Source organism: Arvicanthis niloticus, chromosome 2, assembly GCF_011762505.2.
Source record: "Arvicanthis niloticus isolate mArvNil1 chromosome 2, mArvNil1.pat.X, whole genome shotgun sequence".
Lineage (NCBI taxonomy): Eukaryota > Metazoa > Chordata > Mammalia > Rodentia > Muridae > Arvicanthis > Arvicanthis niloticus.
The window spans coordinates 127,186,528-127,214,152 of record NC_047659.1 but is presented as its reverse complement, the minus strand read 5'-3'; the positions used below and the strand labels follow the sequence as shown (position 1 = coordinate 127,214,152).

The 27,625-nt window shown below is 44.4% G+C and overlaps 1 protein-coding gene across 1 annotated transcript in view; it reads right to left on the bottom strand.

The window, feature by feature from the left end:
* The window catches only part of Ctnnbl1 (catenin beta like 1), a 160,847-nt gene that overhangs the window by 45,087 nt on the left and 88,135 nt on the right, over positions 1-27,625 (bottom strand). The window contains exon 11 of the mRNA XM_034496023.2: positions 11,060-11,241. Within this exon, the coding sequence (XP_034351914.1) occupies positions 11,060-11,241 (182 nt within the window). The remainder of the gene's footprint in view (positions 1-11,059; positions 11,242-27,625) is intronic.

The window sequence follows — 27,625 nt, the reverse complement described above, 5'->3', positions numbered from 1 at the left end:
GGACACAGAGGCTCTATAAGATGATGATGGTGGCCAGGTTTAAGGCTCACTGTCTGAGTCTGTAAGTCTGTCCCTTCTGTTTTTCTATATGTGGTTTTCCCCTGACATTACTACTCAGCATCTACTGATATGTGACTGCGGAGGCCACACTGTCCTCATCAGATGAGATGTCCTCCTCTCTGTGTCCATAGGACCTCAAACATCCTTCCACCTTGGCATAGACATGCAAGCTTTGTCTGTTTTCTCCATGAGCTGTGAGCACGCTCATCTCCCATTTTTACCTCGTAACATCAATGTGGGTTTCTGTCTTGCTAGCTGACCGTGGGTTTGTTCACCTTCCATCTAGAACAGCAGCCTGGCACAAAGAGGACCTGATGTTTACCTAATGAAGGAGCATGTGCGGTAACCTACCTTGGGGCTTCTTTCTATAGAAATCAGTACCTCGGGGCCCAGCACTAGTGAAGGCAGCCTAGAATGGGAGCTTGAAGCCGGAACAAAGCACATCTGGCATGTCATCCAGGCAGTGATGGACTTTTCCTGAAGCCCAGGCTTCCAGTGACTTCCTGTCTCTGATAATTCCTGTTATGATCCAGCTTTTCCACAGACTGGTTCATAAATGGTTCTATGCCCACAACTGGATGAGGTAGAGAGGGATGACTATCTCTGAAGGAATCCAACATTAGTCACTGTACCCCATTGCTAAGGACTGAATACAGGGCATTCCCAATCATTACTTTGTACAACCTCAAGGGAGGACATTACCAGTCTTGCTTGACTCAAGTGGGATTTCAAGTTCAAACAAAAGAAATAACTGGCCCAAGGCCACTCAGTAGTCTGAGGAGAGCTGGGGTCTGAACCGCTGGTCAACTTGCCTGTAAAAGCAATCTTTCTCCTCAACCCTGTGCTGTTTCTCAACACCCAACTGAAGACTCTACAGCTGCCCTGCTGCTGGAAGAAGGTTTGAACCTGACCTTAGCTCAAATTCTGCATCTAACACTTAAGAGGTGCTTGGGAACCACAAACTCTAAGAGAAGAAAAAGACAGCAAAGAGAAAAAAGTCTAATCGCTAAAGCAAGGGTAAAGGCCTGTGTCTATTAGAGGATAGCCTGTTTCCTCCCCTCCCTCAAAGGGAAGCACTTCCTCCAAGGTGGTAAGTGGACCTCTCTCTGTCTCCCAGGGGCAAACAAAAGAGTGCTGCCTGTATAAATCCTGAAGGACTTAAGCCAGTTAGCAAGTCAAATCACAACGTTCAAAATTCAAGCACTGTAAGAAAAAAGAGTTTTTTAATTGGACAAAAAGGGGGAAATGTTGTGGATAGCCCCAGCCTCTTGTTGTCACGGTATTCCACTCCTGGAAGGGGCTGCGAAGGAGGAGTGAATCTTGTGAACTTTCTGTCCAATCGAATTTGTTAAATAAAGGCCAGAGCCAGTGATTGGGCAGTAGAAGAGGGGTGGGAGGAGCCAGAGGCAGGGGAAGAGTGATAAGAGCGAGAAGAGCTGTTGGAAGTTGGCAGTTGGGGAAAGGACTGAAGAGGAAGAAGATCATGACCTAGAAAACTGCAGGTTGTAAGAGATCTCATAGCTGGGGAATAGAGTAGTTCAATGGTAAGTCTGCCCAATCTAGGCGTGCAGCATACATTTGTAATTAATTGAGTTGTGTCCAGTTCCTTGACTGGACTTCAATGGGTCGGAGATTTACCGCAACAAAGCACAGTGCCAAGTTTCAGCGTCCTAAACTCTGCCAACCATGGCAGGGGTGGGTTCGGGGGTGGGGCAGGGTGTGGGTGTGAGTGGAGTGCTGAGACTGCAGCTGGAGGGAGAGAAAGGAAATGGTTCCAGAAAGTGTTTGGTCACAAGGTTTTCAAACAACACAAAGCAGCAGCAAGGCGTCTTACCTGCATCCAGGGTCCATCAGTACACGCCCAATGTCATCCCACCTCCTTCTCACTGTTCATGGCCAACAACTAACTTGTTTAAACTTGGGAAGAGAGGAGTTGGGTTTGCAAGCTCTGGCATTGGTTCTGTGGGAAAATGGGCTCTTGGGCTTCCTGGTGAATTCTCTCTGGGAAGGTTTTTGTCTGATGTTCCACACAGGACTGACACATACAGCACAGCTCTAAGACCGACAGGTTCAAGAAACCAACTGAAGTCTTTGTTAGGCACATATTTTAACTACTGAGATAGCAGAAGCAGAGGAACGTGAATGAGAAGCCATCCCCATAGTAGCACCCCTAACGAAACTGGGGGCGTGTTCAATACTGTGTGTGTTTTTGGATGACCAACAAGTCAAAATCAAACCCAAACAAGGAATGAGTCTGAGGTGTGTCTGGCGTGACTTGTGTCCTGTGTGTGATGTCACAGCAGCTGTGGCTCTGAACACACCTATGAACACTTTGCGTCTCCACACCAGAGAACTCAGCCTCGGATGCTTCAGTGCACATTTGAGTGTGCTATGAGCCAGCGTTTTTATTGCACACACTAAGTTTTCTGCTTGTGTGGAAACCTAATGGTTTAATTATGGGAAACAAAGACTGTTAATTTTTTCCTACTGTTCTTCCTCAGCATCCATATATTGATTTAGTATATCTTTTGATTGTTTTGTGTTAGAATGTTTAATATTAAAAACTGTTGTTTGAATTGCTGACTTGAGTTTCATATAAAGTCATTAAGTGAATTTTGATTAGGGATTAGGAGAGAATTCTCAAGATTTTCTAAAATGGTCGGTCCTAGAAATTCTTCTGCCAATGTGTATTGTGTAGTTTTATGAAGTGGTATTTTCAGCATTGGTGATTATCAAACCTAAACTCTGAAAAACTCTGAAATACTCTATATCAAATATTCAGACAAACTACACATCCATCTTCATTAGTATACAAATCTGTTTTCATCTTTAATAAATGATAAAACTATATATACCAAAATTATTTTAAAGCAACTTTATTTATGACTGCTTATCAGTGAATGCTGACAGTTATCAATCTATTTTTCTATGTGTGTGTACGTGTGGGCATGCAACACATGTGGAAGATGTGAGGGTGTGAGAGGGTATGTGTGTGTGTACACATGGGCACGCAACACCCATGACGGGTGTCAGATGCTTTGAAGCCTGATTTTCAGGCAGCTCTTAACAACCTGGTGATATAGATGGTAGGAGCCATCCAAGAGTGGCAAGTGTTCTTAACTGAGCCCTAATTGTTGACTTTTATGTACTATATTTTATGTACTATTATACCCAGGATTACATAAAAATTTTCGAGTGGAAACATTTAAGCACCTCTGCTCTAATGCAACATTTATGAAGGAGTGATGCCTGGGGTCAGGTCAGTGTTATGTAATGACTTACCATAAAATAACATTTATTAATATTAATAATAATATTAATCATTAATTTCATTAATGACAATAATAATATGGAATTAATAATTATTGGAGTAGAAACCCCAGTTAGATTGCATAGTTAAGAAATACAGATTCAGTCACGCTTTGAAATCCCGGCTGACCTTAATGGCAGTTGAAGAATAAAAAATTAAAGAATGAAAGTCATTCGGGTGGTAAAAACACAATGACAGGGCTGTGGCTCTACGGCTGGAGCTAGTGAGAAATAGTTAATAGGTAGTTGACAGGGTAGGACAGTGATATGGTAAAACCACATTTTTGAGAAGAATGAGTGTACTGAGTAATTTCCATGGCTATTAACCATTCAGGATGGGTTTCTCTGGAATGTTTCGCTATTCTTATGTTATGTATCCTTGGCAATCCCTCACCCCCTCCTCACTCCTCTGGTTTGTGGTTTTCCTCTTTAAAAGACCCCTTAGCCCACCACTCAAAGCCAAACCTTGCTCTTGAGAGAGAGCTTGTGGTTTGACCTTGGCCGGCCAACTTCCCTAATAAAGCCTCTGCTGATTGCATCCAGGTATGGTTTCTTGTGATCTTTGGGTGGTCGTGATTTCCTGAGACTTGAGGAAGGGTCTCCCAAGTATGGGGGTCTTCACAGTCAACACACACTGTGCTGGTGCTACATAAATTCATTTATTAGCTCACCCAGCATGCACTGAACACCTATCACGCACCAAGCATATGGCAGGCACTAGAAATGCCCCAAAACACTTTCACCAAGTCACCACCCTTTACTCCTCATAATCTGAGATTTGACAGGATAACATTAGACTTTTTGTGGCTGCAACAAACAATTCAAGGAGAGAAGTAGGCATTGTGGTTCATGGTACCAGCTTCTGGTCCACCTGGTGGGCTCCATCACTCCTGGACTATGCTGAGGAAGGCTGCTCACCTCATGGCAGCAGGGAGGTAGTCAGGAGGAGAGAGACAGGAACCAAATTTAGCCCCACAGAACCTTGCTCCAGTAACTTCTCCAGTTGGCCCCACACCCTCACATTTCTAAAACAGCATCATCAGTTAGGGACCAGGCTTTCAACATCTAAGCCTGCGAGGGAACAGTTAACATCCGAAATGAAAAAGAGCTAACAAGAGTCGCTGCCACCATGACAATTTGTAATGAAATGAGGTTTTCTGATTAAGAACTTGTGTAACTAACCCAGCAAAACAAATGGGCAAGGCAGCTCAGGCTCATGAGAGGAAATAAGATTTGTGATCGGGGTGGAGGGAGTCGAGTCCTCCTTCAGTGATTGACCCACTGTACAACATGGTGGTGATGTCATTCAGACTCAACGTCTCTACACCTTTAGAAGAGGAAATGATGCTGACGTGGAAGGGGCTGTTGGAAGGCTCAAAATCAGTCAGATGAGTAGAAGCCTTCCTGTGGATGCTGTACAGTGGGATGGCTTGGCCTAGTGCTTGGTCCTTGCCCTCTCCTCTCCACTTCCTCTTCTCTAAGACCCTTGCTCTGTTATCTTTAATAACGAAGTCCTCTTGTCTGGAAGGTCTTTGTAATTGCTAATGGAATTCTGTGACTAATACCTATCCAACCACCTTTACCCCCTTGGCTATTTCCTCCTTTCTTAAAACTACAAGTTTGTTAAAGACTTGGAGTCCTGATTCATTTACTGCTTTTGAAACAGAGAGTACTCAAGAACTGGGTTCAAGAGCTAGATACCAGGACTGCAGAGAAGTTCACTGAGGTGACACAGGCAGCCAATGCAACAGGGAGAGCTGGTGCAGACTTTTATGAGGTAGAACTCACAGTTTAGAAGCAAGCTGCACATGGGGAATCGTGGAGGTACACATGGGATGCTGGCTTCTGCAGCGGCTGGCAGGTAGAGAGCATGGGGCTTCCTGTGGGCAGCAGGAACAGGGAAAGCTGAAGCAGGGAAGGAACAGGCCTACTGAATAAGCAGGTGCATCTGTTAGTGATGAGCTGTGCTGACCAGAGCTTGGGAGACAGAAGATAATCAAGATCTGGGAGCCAGGGACAAACGGAGGACAAAGCCTTGCGGGGAGCACCCAGGCCAGTGTTGCAAGTGACCACCAACACCTGATCAAAGTGAGCAGGGAGGCTGTAAGAAAGGCAGAAGCAGGGAATGTGGAGACGGAGCCTGGGAAGAGCAGACAGACTCTGCAAGATTGGCACATAAGACCCGCCATAAGGTCTCTGCCCAATTTTAACCACAGCGTTAATTCCATACAAATTTTGCACGTAAGGGTGGTATGTCATCATGTTTTACCAGGAGTCTGTAACAGTGCTTCCTTTTCCTCTGGGCTGACCAAAGTCCCCTTATGTCTGACTGCGACAAGCCATGCCCTTTCTGTTCTGACCCTGGCAGAATCTGAGGAGTGTCATGGGAGCCTGGCCTGCTCTTTGTTGTGTTAGAAGTCTAGGAGGCCTGGGGCATCAACATGTTTCCTGACATGTAAAGTTGACTAGAATCACTTAAAACCCTTCACTGACAACACAAAAGTCTTCTTCAAAGTGCTGACCTGCTATCAACCACTGTCACTGTGGATAAGGTGGAATGCATGCACATGCCCAGCAAGTATGCCACACACCTACACTGCTTGAGAGCTCACCCCTCAAAGCTCTTAACAGCCTCCAGGGGAACCGTGTTAAAACAGCGCAATTAACTAGAACGGCTACAAACTCAATAACTCACCTACCTAATGAGGCAATGCAAGGAAAATTGGGCCTATTTTAATAAGAATTTAAAAGAGAGCTGGAAAGTAAAGGTCAGTTGCCATTTCTGGATCCCAGTTCTTTTATCCTCTTTGCCTATGCTAAAGTAGTTAAAACCAAGGAGACAATACACACTGTGCAATTCTTTATAAATCCAAGGAGGCAGCCAGTCAAATTACTGCACCCAAGGGCAAGTGGTTCTTTCTGACCCATCCCCCACACTAAGTGCCTCCCCAGATCTATTTCTGAAGGTTTTATTATGCAAACCTGAATGGATTTCAATTACAATAATTCTTCTCCTTCTCCACCCAGACTCACAAAAGAGGAACTCAATTACCAGCAATTTGAGGTTATAAGGGTAGTTTTGTTTCCCCCTTCTCTCTGGAGTCACTGTAGTCTAAAGCTCTCCTTTCTCAACCCCTCCTATTGGCTGAGGGGCCAGAGCTGGTTTATGATACCACCACATTCAGCTTGACCACTCCACCAAGAAGGGGCTCTCCTAGGGGCCAGGGACATGGCTCATTTGGTAAAGTGCTTGCCAAACAGTAATGTCAAAAGCCAAGCATGTGGTGCTTGCCTATGATCCCAGTGATGAGGCAGAGAAGGAGGATTCCTAGAGCCAGCCACTCTTGCTGAATAGTGAACTCTTGGATCACTGAAAGATCCTATCTTAAAAATTTGGGTGGAGAGTGATGGAGACATTGACTCTGGCCTCTACATGCAGCTGCACACACACAAACATGCATAATACATCTCTCCATGCACCTGCACACACACAAACATGCATACATACATCTCTCCATGCACCTGCACACACACAAACATGCATACATACAGCCCTCCATGCACCTGCACACACACAAACATGCATACATACAGCCCTCCATGCACCTGCACACACATAAACATGCATACATACATCTCTCCATGCACCTGCACACACACAAACATGCATACATACATCTCTCCATGCACCTGCACACACACAAACATGCATACATACAGCCCTCCATGCACCTGCACACACACAAACATGCATACATACATCTCTCCATGCACTTGCACACACACAAACATGCATGCATACATCTCTCCATGCACCTGCACACACACAAACATGCATACATACAGCCCTCCATGCACCTGCACACACATAAACATGCATACATACAGCCCTCCATGCACCTGCACACACACAAACATGCATACATACAGCCTTCCCATTGTCAAGCTCACCCCATGACTTCTAGAAAGGGCTGGGTTGTGTGACCAAGGTACAGATATACAAAACTGCCGACAATATTGTTACGAGACAGAATTAACACCTTTCAAAGCTGACTATTTCATTGTACAGTCTATGATAGGCATAAAAAGCCATCCCTCAGTATCTTTGAGGGGATTAGGCCTAGGGCCTGGCACAGATACCAAAATATGTAGCTGTTGAAGTCCCTTAAATAAAATGGCACAATATTTGCATATCATTCAGAAACAACTTTCCATATTCTTTAAGTCATCAAGCCACAGTACCAGCACTGAGGGAGAGGCAGACAGAGCCCTATGAGTTCAAGGCCAGCCTGATCTCACAACAGATCCAAGTCAGGCAAGGTGCTCGTCTCAAGTCAATCAACCAACCAATCAATCATCTCTAGATCACTGTAATATCTACTGCAATGTAAAAGCTGTATGAGAAAGCTATATTGTTTGAGGAAGAATGACTGACACACACCCAAAAGAATCTGCACATGCTCACTGCTGACAGTTGGTGTGTCTCACATCTCAACCCACAGTTGGTGGAACCACTCTGTGGATGTACAGTGGCAGTCTCACTACATCTGTCCTTCCATTTGGCCCTTATACATAGCCAGAGTGGGTGATTTTAGTCCCACTATTTTCTAGACGGGGCAGCTGAGTCGCAGAGAGAGAATTTAGGAATGTGCCCAGGATTGCATACGATTAGCAGTGAGCTACCTGTGCCACCAGGATGAACTATCACTGCAGTTGCTTGGGGCAGGTCCAGAGGTGACAGGGCTGAGACTGTACCAGAATGGACTTAAGGCAACCAGGATGTGAGACAAACCTAAAACTTACTAAGAAAGAAAAGGGGGAGTTCTAGGCAGTTTCCAGACTGGGGAACTAACCCCCTTTCCATGATGATTAGTTGGGAATCTGAGCACCACAAGAAGCGTGTCCTGGGCAGGCCTTATGTATGATGAAGCTCTGTACACACAGGCCCCCTGAAGGAACAGCTACTATCATCTCTAAGCCAGTGTGACAGAATGTGCCTAGCACAGGTCTTACTTCAGAAGAACCTGGATGAAAGACTTATTAAAGGCATACATCATTGACAACCATCAGTGTGAACTACAGTCAGCTATACGCCTTTAGCAAGTTGAGGAGAGGCTCAAGCCTATGCCTGACCTCAATGAAGTCTTCCAGGAGAGGTGTTAATTTTAGCAGCCACCACACATTTATTGTGCACTTATTATACACACCAAGCACCAGGCTAGGCAGTGGGACCCAGAGATGACAAGCACACGGATTCTTTAATGTCAAGGATTAGGAGACCAAGTCCTAGAACCAAGATGCATTAATTAGGAGGACCTGTCTTGAGTGCAGAGGTGCCTACTCTTCCCCGAGAAAGAGACGTCCGTCTAAGGATGACTAACTGCTAGCCAGGCCAATCAATGAGCACTAAGTACTGCGGCAGCGGAAGGGGCCCAATGGAAGCCCGAGAGGAACCTAGTCACAATCATTCCTGATGTTGAGAGGCCACTGTGCTCTGCTTTAGCACACAGACCTGGCGCACTTGCATCAGCAGGGCATGGACAGCAATTAGAGCACAGGGCTTATGCAGGGGACAAGGCAGGGTAAAGAAACCTGGTGTAATGTGCCCCATCAAGTCTCCTGTCATTCAAAGTTTATGGGATAGTGTGCCAGGATACAGCAGCTAGAGGGTGGCAGAAGGCAGGGTGGTGCTTTGTCCTTGGGCCTTCCTTCTACTTCTCTGGGTGCTGCTGTGTGCAGGATGCACAGCGTATCCTCGCCAGCTATTACAGCCCAACATGCCTTCTAGGAGCTGTCTTCCCAAGCCATTGCCCCCACTAATATAATCTTATCAATTCCTAATGTGGGCACTCTAAAGGCAATGTTCTGTCACCAGCACGCCACTAGGCACATTTTTCAGCAGGAAAACAGCTGTTCACTGAATCTGTCACTTCCTCTTCTCAGATCCACGCACATGAACAAGAGCTGGCTCAGGGCTGTTTTCCTTCACCCTCTCTCCACACGTGCTCAAAGCAGTGTCATGGCCCTCAGTGGAAGCCAGCAGGTTGGCCGCAGCAGTGTGAAGAGTCGTGGCTTATAGAGCAGTTTTGACAACTAGGGCCCAGACCTCAGAAGCTGAAGGCACGGACACCACAGCTTTTAGTTCACTATTCTCACTCCCTCAGATTTTAGACCAAGGGTCTGGGCGGGGCTGGCTAGGGACAGGAGGAGATGGCTCAGTTGGTAAAGTGCCTGCCTTGCAAACATGAGGGCATGAGTTTATCCCTAGAACTTGAGTGAAAAGGGTACTGGGGTGACAGAGATAGAAGGACCCCTGGGCCTGCTGGCCACACTGGCTTAGCAAATTAGTGAGGCCCAGGCCAAAGAGGGTCTCTGTCTCAAGAAACAGTAGACAGTGCTGAGGATCAACATCTGAAGTTGTTCTCTGATCTCCCCACGTATGCACACACATAGGTCCACACAAACACACAAGAACTCACACACTGGCCCCTGCGCGAGCTGATTTTCTGTAAGAACAAGCAAGGGTACCACCATCTTATCTTCTCCACCGGCTGTGAGGCCTAAATGAGACTACAAAGAATATGGCTCGACCGGAACCTGGCAGGCAGTGAACAGCAGCTGCCATAGCCTGTCTAGATATCCAGGCCCTCATTTCTCCTCCCGGGGCCTCTTCCAGCTGAGTCCTACCAGAGAAAGAAAAAGGCTGGCAGTGGGGTTAACTTGTTTACAGCTAGCTTGGTCAATATTCAACCGCAATCAGATGAGGTCTCTAACTTGTTCTCAGTCTGAGTGCTGCCTCTGGGGAGTTCCTATGATCACTCATATTATCTTCAAGTTTGGGACACAGAGCCATGTCTACTTGGGACACAGGAGAGTAAGTGGCACAACAGATATGGCAGGTGTCTAGGCCAACTCTACCAGTCACTGAAGAAAAAAGTCACCCAAACCTTGGGATGCGGTGCCTCCTGACAAGACCCACTGTTTCCCTAGTAGCTCAGGTTTCCTTCCTCTTTCACACACACTGCTTCCTGTCTCTCTGCACGCTCCTGCACTTTAAAATAGCCATCCAACCATGTAAATTCTCGGGTGCAAGTGTCTGCTAGCCTCCAGCAGAGCTGTCAATGCCCATAAATCGCAGGCCTTCCAGATTGCATTGCAGCTATTTACTGGGGGAGGGATGCTGCAGGCCACCAGACAATACCAGGAAGACAGTGGCCTGCCGGTAACTACTCTGGTTACGGCCTCACAATTCACAGCGGCATTTTGCTAGGAGTATGCTCCATCAGGGAGGAGAAACATAAAAAGGGGAACCTGGGCTGTAAATAGTTTATTCCGGCAATTCCTGATGTTGGCTGAATCATACTTTAATACAGAAATACATGAAAGTACCACTCCGGAGGTGACATGTGGTGCCACCTCATTACTCTTTTCAAAAGGGTCTTCCATCAGAGAGACACCTCACCGCAAATTACAGGGAAGAACACAAAGCCTTCTCACGCACTCACACAGGCCAGTGGGAGTGGAACCTCCAGGGTTTAAGCAAACACAGAACAGGACCCACAAAGGCCACTGGTCACCCTTAGTCTCTGGACTGCTTTGCCGTGCTTGGAACAGGAGACAGACATAAGCAAGTGCTCTCCGTCAGCATGACCCACTTGCCTCTCCCAGCGGCCTCTACAGTGAACCCTACCTTCATGTTCCTTCTCTGTGGTTCCCACTTTCTTGATCTTCCGGGGAGACTTCATGAAGAGTGGAAAGATGGTCCGTAAGCCAAGAATGTCAACAAATTTGTGGCAGTTGTCTGTGCCTTCAGGCCCAATCATGGCATGGTCCAGCACCTTCAGGGCACTGCTCCGGGAGATCTTTTTCTCCCTACAAACCAAAGGCATTCTATAAGAAGCACTATACATATATATATATTTTTTCTTAGTGTGTACTCATTCTACTAGGAAAAAAATTCCCCAATAAAAACAGAAAAATTGAGGCAATGTTTACATTATGAAATATCTAAGCAGATTACCATACACATTAATAGGAAAATCTGGAATAGGAAGAATACATTCTTATCCATCCAAGAATAAAATCTTATGGTTGCAAATGCTAATGTTCAAATTCCCGCAAGTCTTACGGTAATCCTGTGGGAAGTACACTGCAAGACTAGAGAAGCAGAGCAGACTGAGGGTTGATGGTTTAGCAGCCCCCTTCCCTCAACAGCTTTACTAGATACAAACCACATCACTTGATTTGTCCTCTGAGAACGCACAACTCAGCGGTATCAGTGAGTATCAGTGTGCTCACATACACATAACCATCCCACGACCAACCATAGAGTGTTTCCATCACCCTGTGAGAAAACCACACACCCTTTGACTGTTCCTCACCTCCATCCCCGGGCTCCTGAGCTCGCAGCAGCCACAGCTCTGTGCTGTGTCTACAGACTCGCCTACACGAGGCATTTCAAACAAATGCTATTACACATGGTCTCTGTGACTTGGCATCAGGTTTTCAGGGTTCACCCATGTTCTAGCTTGTCAGTGGTCTACTTCCCTTTTCAATGGTGACTAGTGTATTGTACAGTTACCTATATGTTGATTTGTATACAAGTAGATATGTATTTTCTATTATAATGCTGCTGTAAATATCCATGTATAAAATTTCAGGAGGACATGAGACTTCCTGTTTGTTGAGTACATCTATGTTAGGAGAAGGTTGCTGGTTATAAGGGTAATTATGCTTATCCACTAGACTGCTCTGGACAGTTGACACATCATTTCAAATCAGTGACAAGGGATCCACTTTCTCCACAGCTTAAAAACTTGTATGTGTGGGAGTCAGTTCTCCACTTCCATTATGTAGGGTCCAGAGATCAAACGCATGCTATAAGACTTGGTGGAAAGCCTGTTCCCACTGAGGCCCATCACTGTGGTTCTGACTTATTTCTGACAACCATAGCGCTGAGCAGTTAGTGGGCTTGGACACTTGTACACTGTCTTTGGGGAAAACGCCTACTGAGAAGCTTTGCTCATATTTGTTTATTTTATTTTTTATTTTTTTTTTTTGAGACAGGTTCTTACTGTGTTGCTCTGGTTGTTTTAGAACTCACTATGTAGACCAGGCTGGCCTGGAACTCAAGATCCACCTGCCTTAAAGGTGTACACCAAGCCCAGCCTGCTTTGCTTGCTTTTAAACAGGGCAAGAAGCTGCTCTTTATCATTGCGTTCTAAGCATTTGTTTTCCTATATTCTGAAGTCCCTCAACAGATATATGATAAAATCATTTCTTCAACCTGCCAAATATTCTCACTTTCTTGATGTTTTGGTTGTGAACTTTAACCTTTAACGGCTGAGCTCTCTCCAGCCCTCTCCTTACTTAATAGTATCATTTGAAGAATAAAACCTTCACATTTTGATAGAGTTCAATGTATCTAATTTTGTCTTTTGCTGTCATACCTGGGGAACCATTGCTGCATTCAATGTCATAAATGTTTACCTTGTATTTTCTTCTCAGACATCTTACAGTTAGGCCTCTGATCTTTTTGAATTAAGTTTGAATGTGAGGTAGGCCCAGCTTCATTCTTTCACAGAAGAATATAGGACTGTCCCAGTGTCATTCACATGTGAGTTTCAAACTGATGCTCCTTTCTTTTTTGAGACAGGGCTTCATATAGCCCAGGTTGGCCTCAAACTCCTAATCGTGCTGCCTCCACTTCTCAAGGGTTGAGATTATAGGCACCCACCACCACAGTCAGTTGACTTAAAATTTATGCCTCTTGAAGGGAGCAGTGTGACACATTCCTTTAACCCCTGCACTCAGGCTGGGCGGTGGTGGCGCAGGCCTTTAATCCCAGCACTTGGGAGGCAGAGGCAGGTGGATATCTGAGTTTGAGGCCAGCCTGGTCTACAGAGTGAGTGCCAGGACAGCCAGGGCTACACAGAGAAACCCTGTCTCGAAAAACAAAAAAACAAAAACAATGACAACAACAATAACAACAACAACAACAAAAAACCCCTGCACTCAGGATGCAAATATCTGTGAGCTGAGGCCAGTTTGGATTACATAAGGAGTTACAGGTCAGCCAGAGCTACACTGAGAGAGCCTGTCTCAATGAAATACAATTAATTTTCTATACTGATCATATAATTTCTTTAATAGTTCTAATAGCTGCACTAATAGAATCCACAGGGTAACTTTACGTTAGTTGCAAACAAATAACTCTTCCTCTTCCTTCCAAGTTGGATGTCGTATTTTCCAGCATCGCTCACCTGCCCTGTCTGGAGTCACCAGCTCAATGCCTAAGAAGACGTTTTCTCTTGCTGCTGACCATGGCTGGAAAGCATCCGCTCGCTGACCATGAGGTGTGGTGTTAGCTGTGGGTGTTCTGGACTTGTTACCAAGGGTTAAAGAAGTTCCTTCTATTCCCCCTGAAGTATTTCTATCATGAGACTATGCTGGACTCCACAAGTCCTTTTCTGCATCTCTGTATTTCTTTTTGCACTTCTTAGTGCCTTTCATTTTCCAACAGTGAGCATGTACTTTGTAAAATTAGAGAAGTTAAGTGACTTTTAAGAAAAAAACCAAACCAAACCAAACCAAACCAAACCAAACCAAACCAAACCAAAGGTGATCCTACCCTGGAGGCTGAAGGTCTCAGCAATCCTCTTAGTGGCTACCACTTTGTAGATTTCTCTAAGGAGTTTGTGACAAAACATTAGAGACAACTTACAAAGAAGAAAGGTTCATCTTGCCTGTTAATAGGGTTTTACTTCATACCCACCTAGCTCCACATAGCACAGTAGGCCACAATGGGGCTGTGTGGCTGTTCACCTTGTGGTAGTAAGGAAGCAGGTGGGGGTGGTGCTGAAGTCCCTCTTCAAGGATAAACCCCTCCCTGACCTTACTCTTTTCCGTGACACCCTACCTCATTACAGTTCCACTATTTCCCAACAGCACTGCAGGCTGGCAGCCAAACCTTCAGTATTAAAAAAGTAACAGAAACATAATTTCTTAAAATCTTATATGATTTTCTTTAACACTCTAAGAGGTACACAGAAACAAATCAATTATTTCCTAATTGGGTACAGATGGCGAATCAACCACCCAAGTGCATGGTGTTTACTGAGCACTTATTCAACACTGTGGTAGACACAAAGACATAGATTCTGCTCCAAAAAGTGGAATCCATCTGGGAGACCAAATGAACCTGAAGTAATCAGGAAAGGTGTTTGGTCCTCCACTATACCTGCTGGACACCTTTCCTGTCAAAAGATGAAAGATGCCACTGTACCCTAAAGCTTACATTCTGCAGAAAGCCAGGAGACAGGAAGGTGTTCATGATGTGCAATGATTATTCCCACCTCTATCCTCCTCAGCACAGATAATCAGCCCAGCTACTCAGAGATGACCTTCAACCCAGCCACTGAGTCTGAAGACAGGAGGAAGGCTTCCGCAGAACTCAAGCCTATTCAGACACTGTCCTGGCTATTGGAAACCAGAGGTTTCTTGGTTTTAAGAGATTTGAGGAAAGGACAGTAGGGGATCACACGGCAGGGGGTGCCTGTCAACAGAGGGGTAAGTGGCCTGGCACTGGTGGCAGAGCTGGAGAACAGCAGGACAGTGTGTGCAAATGTGCTCACACCAGGCCGCCACTGTGCTGCCAGGGAAGCCCAGCTCCATCCAGTTACTGAGAAGGTGGGCACTAAAAGGGGCACACTTGGAAGGGGCACACTTAGAGAGAAGAGGGGGCTGGCAGGGAGGACGGTTGGTTCAGAGGCTATGGCAGTAGTGTGAACGGGATACAAAGAGAGGTCTGACGGCAGAGGGGTGGGAGGGATGAAAAGGCCTATTTAAGAGAAATATGAAAGTTTAGACATCAGGAGGCGGCAAACAAGGTTTGATATCCACGGGGAAGAACTTTCTGTCTCAAGATGAAATTCTAGTACGAGGCTACACAAATGACATTCTCGTTCTTGCTGTGGTTGGACTTCTGAACCCAGCTTTACAAGCTGGGATTTATAGAGGTTATGGCTAGGGCAGATAATCATGCGGGCAGAAATTAGGAAACAGAGCTACACATGCTCACTGGTTAGCCACCAGGAAAAGACGCCTTGAAATGAACGACTGCTGACCAGGGCACCTTCGGCTTCTGTTGAACTTACATTGAAACCATTTCAGAAATGACACAGGATTGCCTGAAACACTAAAGGAAAAGGAGCCTGGCTGAGCCAAGGCCCTCTTTTTTCCCTGCCTAAGCAAATTTAAGAAACAAAAGACTTTAAAAAGCAAAGCCCTTCTTTGGGCAGGCGCGCAGCAGTGTAGGACACATTTAAAGGGGGCAGTAATTGCGTATTGATCACCATTTAGGCAAGCTGCATGGAGGTGAACTTTGGAATATTCATTGGGCTCAAGTTCAGGCTTTTAGCAATCAATAGCTGCTTGGCCTGACTTTCTTGGGTTGACTTTATTTGAAATATTTATTCTACTGGAGGACAAGTAGTTTATCTTACTCTTGTCTAGGTTCATCGGGTTGTCGATCATGCCAGCATCAATGTGAACACCAGCCTCCACAAGCTGGGTGCCATGACCAATGGCAGGGTCGGCTGTTGCCTATCTGCTCATGTGTGTCTTGGATGATGGAACAGTATCTCCTGTTGTAGCTTTAATTAGCTTATTCTTTATCACACCAAACACTTCTGTGATGAACACAGATTCTGATTCTGATTTTCCTTGCTCATTTTTTTCTTTCCTCAAATATTTATGAGACACCTAACAGGTGCCAGACATCTAGTCAAGAATGCAGAGACAAAGCCCAGCCTGTGGCTTCTGAGGGATTGGTCCACACAGCATGGGAACAAGCTGACAAGGGATAAGGGCTGCCTGAGAAGGGCTGAGTCCGGCAGTAGGGGTTTACACAAAGGAGGGAGTGTAGCCATGAGGCCTGGCCGGAAAGGGGAAGCTGACCTGTGTTTCCCAGACATGTAGAGGGAGCAGAGGAAACAGGAGCACAGGCAGAGGCAAGAGCAGATGCAACCAGGGAAAGAGTGAGTAGGCCACCACAGTGGAAGCAAGCCAGGTGACTCTGTGCCTTGGGAGGTCAGACTGCTCGGCTACAGTAGACAGCAGGTGGGGCAAAAGAAAGGGAAACTACAGCAGAGGGAGAGAGCAGGGTGTGGAGGTTTGAGTAAGAATCATCCCCAGCCCCCAATAGGCTCATATGTGAGTGCTTAGTTTCCAGGGGAAGGATTAGAAGGATTAGGAGGTTTGGCTGATTGGAGGAAGTGTGTCAGTAGAGGTGGGCTTTGAGTTTTCAAAAGCCCATGCCAGGCCCAGGCTCACTCTCTCTTGGCCTACAAAGATCAGGATGCTACTGCTTCAAGGCTGCCATGCTCCCACCATGCACCTGCCAAGCTCCTGCCATGACGATAAAAAACTAAACCTCTAAAACTGAATGCAAGCCCACAATTAATTTATGTATTTTTAAATACATTGCCATGGTCATGATGTCTCTTCACAGAAACAGGGCAAAGGAACAGACAGGGATGAAAGGGGCCAAGAGTTCTGGCTAAACCCAAGGTGCCTCTGGGACTGTAACAGTGATGTTCAGCTAGGACTTAATGGGTCCAAAATTCAGAAATGAGGGGAAATTTGAGAGAATGACTAAGTCTATATAGGCTATAACTGAATCTCCTATGTGAGACTACTCTGAGGTAGTCTTTTTAAAGGTAGAGAAAAACAGCAGAAGCCAGAAGGAAATGTATTTGAAGAACAGGCTAAAGATATAAATTCCTTTCCCCAGGACTCTGGCTAGCTAGGGTTAATTAAAGAGATAATTTAAAGAGGTTCTTTAAAAGCTACTGGTGACCAGGAGTGTGTTCTGGCAAGGAACCTGGCTAACCCCATGCTAACCCCATGCTAACCCCATGCTAACCCCATGCTAACCCCATGCTAACCCCATGCTAACCCCATGCTAACCCCATGCTAACCCCATGCTAACCCCATGCTAACCCCATGCAAGGTCACTTCGTTTGCCTTGACATACACTTGACAATGTTTGCTTCCTTTAGTGCTCCCAAATATAAGGCCATTTTATTGGACAGAATATTTGCATGAATTACACAGCCAGATCAAGATGCCTTTATAATCAGCATTCCACCATTATAACAAAATATCTGAAGCAAGAATTAACTTCTAGGAAAAAGGTTTATGATGTTAGAAGTTCCAACTCAAGCTTCGGGCTTCTGGCGGGTACCAGATGGCAACAGCCAAGAACACACAGCAGAGCAAAGCTGCCTAAGTCCATGGAGCCGGGGAAGAAGCCAGGAAGCCATAACCACTTTCAAAGGCACACCTCTAATGGCCTAAGAACTTCCATTAGACTCTTATCTCTAAGGAACACCACCACCCTGAGGACCAACTCTATTACCTCTGGGGGACACTCATGCAGGCCATCATCAATGACCACAGTAGTTTCAGGCTATGGACACGATGTCCTTAAACCTGTTGACTAGTTCACATGAGCCCATGACCCAACACATAATTGCTAGAACACTTTTTTTCACACCAATAAGATGTGGGTATAACATATGTATCTTCAGAGGAGAAACTGAAAGACAGACTGTATCTCTCAGGTTTCCCTTTGATCTTGTGAATGACACCCTGTGATTTGTGTCCCAAGACAGACAGCAGAACTTCCAGGGGCCAGCTACAGAGGTGCTCAGTGTGAAAAGCCTCTGTGACGCTCTCTCAGGAGGACAGCACTGGCCTCCATAGGTCAGGTGGTGTGAGTGACACAACAAAGGTGTTCAGTGTAAAACAATACTTTAACAGCTGTGTTGTCTTACTATCTACCAGCAACAAATTGTAATAAAAATGGATGTAATAGTATAAAATCCGTGCTGGGCTTGGCCTGTGAGTTAAATTGGAGGAACAAGAACTGGGCCTTTATGTCTCTTCCCTTCCTGAAACAAGGGTGGAGCAATGGAAAATAGAACAGTGGTGAACAGAATAAATAGTTCCTAGACTCTGAGACAAGGCAGCACATGCAGTGAGCATGTCCTCCAGGAGGTTCTAAGACTCACTGCGGTGGGAAATCAGGTGCGGATGGAGACAGGTGGACCCCTGACGCTTACTGGCCAGCCAGCCTAGCCAACGCCATGATTATCAGAAGAGGCTGAGACCCTGTCTCAAAATATAAAGGCAGAGGAATGAGGAAATGGGTTCATGGTAGAGGGGTGTGCTTTGCAAGTTCAACACCTGAACTCTGGAGAAGGTGGAAGAAGAGAGCTGATTCCACAGAGTACCCTCTGACCTCCACCCTGGCATGCACAGATTGTGATTCACCTTCAAATCACACTCAGGATTAATGCATTCAGGAACAAAAAACAAACGTGAAGATCAACAGAGAAATAGTGCTGCCTGATGCCAACCTCTGGCTCCTTCATGTATGTGCATCTGAGTCACACATGCTAACATCTACACCAACAAAAACATACACCACACCGCCCACACATGAACAAGGGGGAAGACAATATGTTTCCAGGGCATCATATCATGGGGAATGGTTCAGAGGTAGACTGATGGCCCAGCAAGCACGGGGTCTTGAGTTTAATCCACAGCACCACAAAGATGTAAATGAGCAAAGTAAAGCTAACAAAGAAACCCAGAAAACAGGGCAAAATACTTGAAACATAATAAATACCACCATAAAACATCACCTAAAATACATGACAGGACTGGAGACGAGGACAGTAAAACAGCTACTATCATGACGTCCGTGTCGGACTGAACAAGACTGAATTGAGTAAGTACAGGGAAATGCTGTGTCTGATAAAAGGCAGATGACTGTAGGCTGCACACTGTAGAAGACACCCAAACAGAATGAGTCAAGTATTCAGCAAGGGAAGAAAACAGGCATGGGACCACTACCAAGGCACGGGAGTGGACAACTGTCACAGCAGAATGTACATGCAATTATGTTTTTAATACCTGCTTGTATGGTACTTTGTTATTATATGTGATTATAAAACATGATCACGATCATGTACATGGAATCAGAGTCCCTGAAAGGCAGATAGGAGGGGGATATAGCATTTTTTTTTTTTTTTTTTTAAACTCTCATGGCCAAAATAATTCTACTCTTTGTTTTGAAGATATCATCTCACTATTCATCACGTAACCTCAAAATTGTGATCCTCCTGACTTGGACATGAAGAGACCATGCAATGGCAAATGAGCAGACCTAGCTCTGCTCCTTCTGAACAAAAGTGTAGCCTCTCTTCCCCTTTGTTCCTAACTCCTCATGTGGATCTCATCCTCCCCTGGCCTCTCCTCCAATGTCCTAGCCCCCAGCCTGGGCAGGCACCCCCTGCTCAGCCACAGGCCACATCTGCCAGATGACAAGGTAGGCTGCCCATGGAACATCTTCATTCTCTGTTCCACAAGAGCCACTCATCAGGGTTGACCCTAGCGCTGCAACAGACCATCTCCCCCTGGCCTCCTCTTCCCTCCCGCCTCCAACATTTCATTCCCTATGAACACAACTGCCAAGCAGGCCAGAATAAGGCAATACACAGAGAAGACATCCTCTTAAAATCCAGAGAAGAAACAGAAACCTAAGGAACAAAACATCCACCCAATAAAGATAAACCCAGAAATCAGCACCTAGACCCATAATCACCCCAAACCCAGATGCCTAACAGGCAGGGCAATATGACTCTAGCAAAGCCTACAGCTGGCCCTGAATATTCCAACATATCTGAAGTACATGAAAAAGACCTTAAAACCATATGAAAAATGTTTTTAAACTATATGAATAAACTAAATTTCTTTAAAGAAAAAAATGAATAAATCCCTTAAAGAAATCCAGGAAAAGACAAACAATTGGAGGAAATAAATAAATCCCTTAAAGAAAGCCAAGAAAATACAAACAGTTAAAGGAAAAGACTAAAACTGCTTAAGATCTGAAAATGGAAACAGAATCAATAAAGAAAATGCAAAGTGAGGGAATTAAGAAAATAAAAAACTGGGAATGTGAACAGAGTACAGAAGCTCCACCAACAGAATACAAACGATGGACTAGAGAATCTCAGGTATTGAAGATACAATAGAAGAAATGCATACACTGGGCAAAAGTAATATAAAATCCAAAAAACTCCTGACACAAAACACTTAGGAAATCTGGGACACTATGAGGAAAGTCAACCCTAAGAATAATAAGAAGAGAAGAAAAAGAATAATTCAAGCTCAAAAGCCCCAAAAATATTTTCAACAAAATCAAAGAAGAAAAATTTCCTAACCTAAGAAGGAGATACCTATAAAGGTACCAGAAGCTTACAGAACACCAAATAGATTGGACTGGAAAAGAAAGTCTCTCCACACCACATAATAATCAAAACACTGAACATATAGAACAAAGAAAGTATATAAAATGCTGCAAGAGAAAAAGGCCCAGTGATACATAAAATCAGGCCTATTAGAATTAATTACACTTGACTTCTCAATGGAGACTCAAAAAGCTAGAAGGGCCTGCACAGATATGCTGCAGAGACCACAAATGCCAGTCCGCATTATTATACCCAGTAAAACTTTCAATCACCATAGGTAGAGAAAGCAAGATATTACACAACAAAGCTGAATTTAGACAATACCGACCTACAAATCCAGCTCTACAGCGGGTACTAGAAGAAGGAAAACTCCAACCCAGGGAGGTTATCTACACTCATGAAAACACAAACACAGTCCCTCTCCCTCTCTCTCCTTTCTCTATCGCAACACACAACACACACACACACACACACACACACACCCTACCACCACCAATGACTATCATTGGTCACTAACATCTCTCAAAATCAATGGTCTCAATTGCCCAAAAAAAGGACACAGGCTAATAGAATGGATGTGAAAACAGGATCCATCATTCTGCTACATACAAGAAATACATCTTAACATCGAGGATAGATATGACCTCAGGGTAAAGGTTTAGAAAAAGATCTTCCAAGCAATTGGACCTAAGAGAGCAAACCAGTGTAGCCATTTTAATAGACTTCAAACAAAAACTAATGAAAAGAGACAGAAAAGATACTACATACTCATCAAAGGAAAAATTCACCAAGATGACATTTCAATTCTTAATATGCTCCAAACACAAGGACACCCATTTTTGTAAAAGAAACACCATGAACGCTCAAGGCACATACTGACCCTCACATACTGATAATGGTGACTTCAATACCCTACTCTCACCAATGGACAGGTCACCTACACAAAAAATAACAGAGAAAACACTGGAGCCAACAGACCTTACATACCTAATGAAGAGAACAGATACTTATAGAATATTCCTGGCATCTGAAGTGTAAATAAAATATCTAAAAAAAAAAAAAAAAAAAGAATATTCCACCCAAACACAAAAGAATATACCTTTGTTTCAGCACCTCATGGAACTTTCTCCAAAATTAATACTTGGACACAAAACAGATATCAACAGATACAAGAAAGTTGAAACAACTCTCTGGAGTTATTTTCTACCTAAATAAATCCTACCAAACAACAGAAAGCTTACAAGTTCTGGAAACTGAACAACTCTATATTGAATAAAGAATAGATCCAGATAGAAATAAAGAAATTAAAGACTTTCTAGAATTCCATAAAGGAATATACAACATATCTAAAGTTATGAAACACAATGAAAGTGGTGCTAAGAGGAAAGCTCATAGCAATAAGTACATACATTAAAAAAAAAAAAAAAGAATAGAAAGATCTCATACTAGCAACTTAACGGCATACCTAAAAGCTCTAGAACAAAAAGTAAGCACACCTAAGAAGTAGACAGCAAGAAATAATCAAACTGAGAGCTGAAATCAACAAAAAGAACAATACAAAGAATTAATGAAAGAGTTGGTTCTGAAAGAGACAGATAAAGCCTTATCTAAACTAACAGAGGGAGAGAGAATATCCAAATCAACAAAAGGGAGACATAGCAATAGACACCCGAGAAAATCCAGAGAATCATAAGGACATACTTTATGAAATTGTACTCCACCAAACTGGAAAAATCTAATCATATTCTTGATAGATACCAGTTACCAAAGTTAAATCAAGATCAGAAAAACCAATTTAAATAGATCTATAACCTACAAGGAAATAGAAGCAGTTATTAAAAATCTTCCAACCAAAATAAGCCCAGGGCAAGATGGTTTTAGGTCAGAATTGTACCAGATTTTCAAACAGTTAACACCGATACTCCTCAAATTATTCCACAAAATAGAAACAGAAGAAACACTGTCCAATTCATTTTATCAGGCCACAGTTACACTGCTAGCCAAACTACATAAAGACTCGACAAAGAAAGAGAATTACAAATCAACTCTCCTTATAAACATAGATTCAAAAACACTCAATAAACTACTTGGAAACAAAATACAAGAACTCAACAAAAAGATCATCCTCCATGATCAAGTAGGTTTCACCCCAGAGATGCAGGGGTGGTTCAACATAGAGAAATCAGTTACTGTAATCCACCACATAAACAAACTGAAAGGAAGAAAACAAACCCCACATGATCATCAAATTAGATGCTGAGAAAAACCTTTGACAAAATTCAACACTCCTACATGACAAAAGGTCTAGAGAGATTAGGGATACAAGGGACATGCCTAAACATAATAAAAGCAATTTACAGCAAGCCTATAGCCAAAACCAAGTAAAGTGGAGAAAAACTCATAGCAATTCCACTAAGAATAAGATAAGGCTATGGTCAAGATGTATTATATGACAGAAGAATCTATTCTCAATTAAAAAAAAAAAACCATGTAGATCTATAGAACAGAAATATATTTAATAGAAATATATTTTTTCTATTAAAAATCTATTTTAAAAGATAACTGATTATTTAAACAAAAAGAACACTCCCCAGTGGGAGTTCCACCGTATTCTGACATCAGTGTGTGACCACAGCAGCAGGAAGGACACAGAGAAGAGTTCTGGTGGGTTCCACAGCACATTGAGAGGGGGCACTACTGGGGTACATCCCATTGTGGCAAACAGTCTTATTGGGTTTTGAGTTCCATCCCATGCCCACACTCTTGTCTAACCATAACCACCTCTTTCCAGTGTCTCCAGTCACCCAGGGGGAGGGGGTTCCAGGGCTTCAGCACATACATTTGGTGGGAGCAGGGGGCAGGACATCAGACAGCATACAACTCATTCCTGAACAGAGAGATGGTCAAAGACACGAGGCTAACACTCATGAAGAGGAGGCTGCAGTAGTACAGTACTAGGAATCAAGTTTCAGAGGGATCCTAGTGATAGAGAAAGTAATGTCTTCATAATAAAAGGGCCAGTTACACAAAAGAGCATATAATCTGAAATGATTTTAACTTTTTGTTTGTTGGGAAAAAGCTTCTCTGTATAGCCCTGGCAGTCTTAAAACTCGCTCTGTAGACCAGGCTGCCCTTAGAATCCAAATTCCAAGATCCATCTGCCTCTGCCTTGCAAGTGCTGGGAATAAAGCTGAATGCCACCACAACTGATGTAATTCCAAATGTTTAAACACCTAAACAACGTGAGAATGCGTGGAGCCAAAGTGTACATGGATGAAAGGACAAAGGCCAACACTACGGTGTCAACACCATGGTTTCACTGCCACCTTGCAGTAACTAGCAAATCAGAAAACCTGTAAGCAACATGACACCAACTCTAGCCCCTGCCACAGCAGAGCCCCAGCCCCGGGCGGGCAGCAGGGGCTCTTCAAACACACAAGGAGGGCTTGGCAGCATGACCAAGCAGGGCCCCACACAAGGTTTTCTTTGTAGATCCAGAAGGGTTCTGGTCACATGAAGTATATTCTCAGACCAGTGTAACTGCAGCAGAAGCCAGTGCGGACAGATAGCTGGAAAAGCAGCAAATATTTGGAACTTCACAACACACTTCTAAGTACTTCATGAAAAGTGAAATCAAAGTAGCATTTTGAATGAAATAAAAATGAAAATACATGATATGGAGAGCATCCGGCTGCCCCGACTTTGGAGTGAGCAGGGATTTACAACAGCATACACGTTAGAAAATAACAAAGCCCTCAAATGAACAACCTCATATTTCTACCTTGAAAAGTCAAGAAATGAAGACCATAGCAGAAATCTCCAAAACAAAAGACCAGAAAAGGGGTAGAAAAAAAAAATCATTAAACAAAGTTGGGTCTACAGACTTAGGGAGAGTAAGGGAAGACCTGTGCGCAGAAAGACTGTCAACAAACAGAAGTGATAAATCTCTTCAAAGACATGAGGCATTCAATTTACTCAGACAGAAACAGGTCACTGGAACAAATAAATCGCAATCGGAATTAAAATGTTTTCAAAAGGTGACTGTGGAAACGGAAAGGCAGAGCACAGGGCAGCACACGATGCCTGACCACAGGCCTGACGGGACATGTCGACAAGGCTGGACTTATCACTGGTACAATTCCCTACACCCAAGGGCAGAGGATTTGACGAGAACCGACCAGCAGAGGGATGTGGGGATGAGTGTGCACTCAGACGCCCAACACCACTAGTTATAAGGAAAAACAGATTCCGACTGTATGAGACAACCTCCACCACACACTGTGCAGACAATAGCACGGCTTCACTGAAAAGCCGAGCAAATGCTAACGAGAAACTGAGAAACTGGGACTCCTCGAGTTCACACGCTGCCATGGGATCCAAAATGGCGTCATTTTGCAAGAAGTTTGACAGAGCTTTAAAAGCCAAAGTACACACCAGTCACATGACTGAACCACTCAACTCCTCAGTGCTGACCCAAGAGCAATGAGAAATATGAGTGCCTGAAGACCTGCATAGGAATGTTCACCTTAGCTTTCCCCGTAAGGGCTACAAACAAGATAGAAACTTACATCAGTAAGTGAATCAACAGACTGGTTTATTCATATGATAAAATACTACTTGGTGGTTAAAAAGGAACAAGCTATTGATACATGGCAAAGGTAAATCTTAAAAAACATTATACGAGGTGAATTGGTCAGATGAGCTACCACACCCCAGCAAAAGCACATGCTGCATTATTCCATTTAAATTGAATTCCATAAAATGAAATCTAATATATGGTGGCCAGAAAGCAAATCGATTGTTACCTAGAAACAATGAGTCTGTGAGGAGGATTTATGGAGTGAAAGTGTACTGGGAAACACAGGAGTGTGATGAAGGCAGGTGTCATTCATTATGCTGGTGGCAAGGATGTGAAAGGCGGGTCCACACACACAGAGTTCGCAGCAAACAGACACCTCAAATATGCACAATTTACCCTGGAAGAAGAACTATCGAGTCAGACAGAAGGGCTCAGACAGGTCTACCACCATTTCTTGTCAGCTAATCTGCTCTACCATGGCTCTCTCCGTTTATGAAGTGGTACCGTCAGCCTGCAGGGCTGGGGAAAGATTGCTTTGTGCCTGTGAAGCATTTGTCTGGTTTGTATCAGAGAAACAGATACAAAATATCGGATCCATCTAAGGCAGAACACTGATATTTGGCTGGGGGAGGAACAACAAGCCAGACATGTGTATGTACAGCTCAGAACACGGCATCTTCAGCCGCGGTGGCACGGCTGCCCACACACCCGGTGGCACGGCTGCCCACACACCGGCACTAGTGCTTTCTTCTGCCTGACCCTGAGAGAATGGAGCTTAGGGAAGGCTCAAGCTCTTGGAACATGGTAACAGACCAACAATGCAGAGTGGTTCTGATTGTTACATGGTCACCAAGAACAAAACCACTGGACTGCAGGGAAAAGACCAGGGAACAAACACCCAGTGCGCAGAATGCCCTCTTTACCCATGGACCTTGCCACAGCCCTGTTCAGAATGGGACCAACTGAGCTCCACTCTGCAAACGGCATGGCATCACCCTTTCTGTCACATTCTTGAAAAAGGAAAACCTTCCTAAAAAGCTCAGCAAAACCCAAACCAAAAAAGTGATTCCTGGATGATGTGACTGTGTCCTTCTGTCTCTCATTTTACCTCAACAGTTAATAACTGAGACGAGCTCACTCACTGTGTTTCTACTACACAACTCAGGCTAGGCTGAACACATCTCTGGGGAGCATGGTGGTCTTCTCTCTAACTGGAACAGCGTTTACAACAGAAGTAATAAGCCTCACGTCAACATTTTCAGAGAAATTGACAATGTGATTCTTCCTGTCTTGCCGGTTTGCAGTTCCTGAAGAGCATCGAACTGTTCACGTCCAAGGACACACTGGTATAAAGTGCCTGCTGGAGATGCAAGGAAGACTGTGGGGAGCACAGGCTAAAATTAACCCACGTCTATTGAAATCTTCTATTTGTAGCAAGCATCTCACTGGCGAGAGATATCTGTGGGGATGAAGGAGGAGATGGCAGCTCTTCCTCATTCAGGGCATTTGTGGCAGTTACAGCACCATCTCCCTTCCTGCACCATTCCAAACTGTATAATTCTACAGACTGGTCCCTCTCAATTCCATGGTCTTCTTCTTTTTTTTTTTTTTAATGTCTTTTTTCAAGACAGGGGTTCACTGTGTAGCCCTGGCTGTTCTGAAACTGGCTCTGTAGGCAAGGCTGGCCTCAGATTCACAGAGATCCACCTGCCTCTACCTCCCGAATGCGGCATTAATGTTCTTAAACAGGACAATAAACTGCAGCTCCTCTGAGTTTTATCTTTTTTTTTCTCTTTTTGCAACAGGGTTTCTCTGTGCAGCCCTGGTTGTCCTGGAACTTATTCTGTAGACCTTGTAGTTCAAGACTGACCTTGAACTCTGGGTCTCTCTGACTCCCAAGTGCTGGGATTAAAGGCATTCACCGCCACACCCAGTTTTAAATTTTATTTTCCACTCAACACCTCTGACTGTAAAGATACCAGATGGCTTTTGTCTTTATTCTTCTGCTGCCCACCAAAAGGCCACCCCACACCCTCCCTGCCTATCAAAAGCCACCCCCATCCCCCTCACCTCCACCACATTCTTTCTGCCCACCAAAGACCATCACATACCCTCTCTGCCCATCCTACACCATCTACCATTGCTCTCAATTCTCAGACCAAAATGGAGGCTGGACATAGCACACCTCTATGTCAGAGCCACATCTCCCTAAAGGTGTCATGCTGGGCACCGCCCAGAGCCTCTGCGAGTGCTGCCCGACCTCATTTTTGTGCTCTGCTAACCATCGATGGGACCACATGGGAAATGTTTTTTTTTTTTTCTTTCACTGTGGCTCCTATAGGACAGAACAGAATGGTTG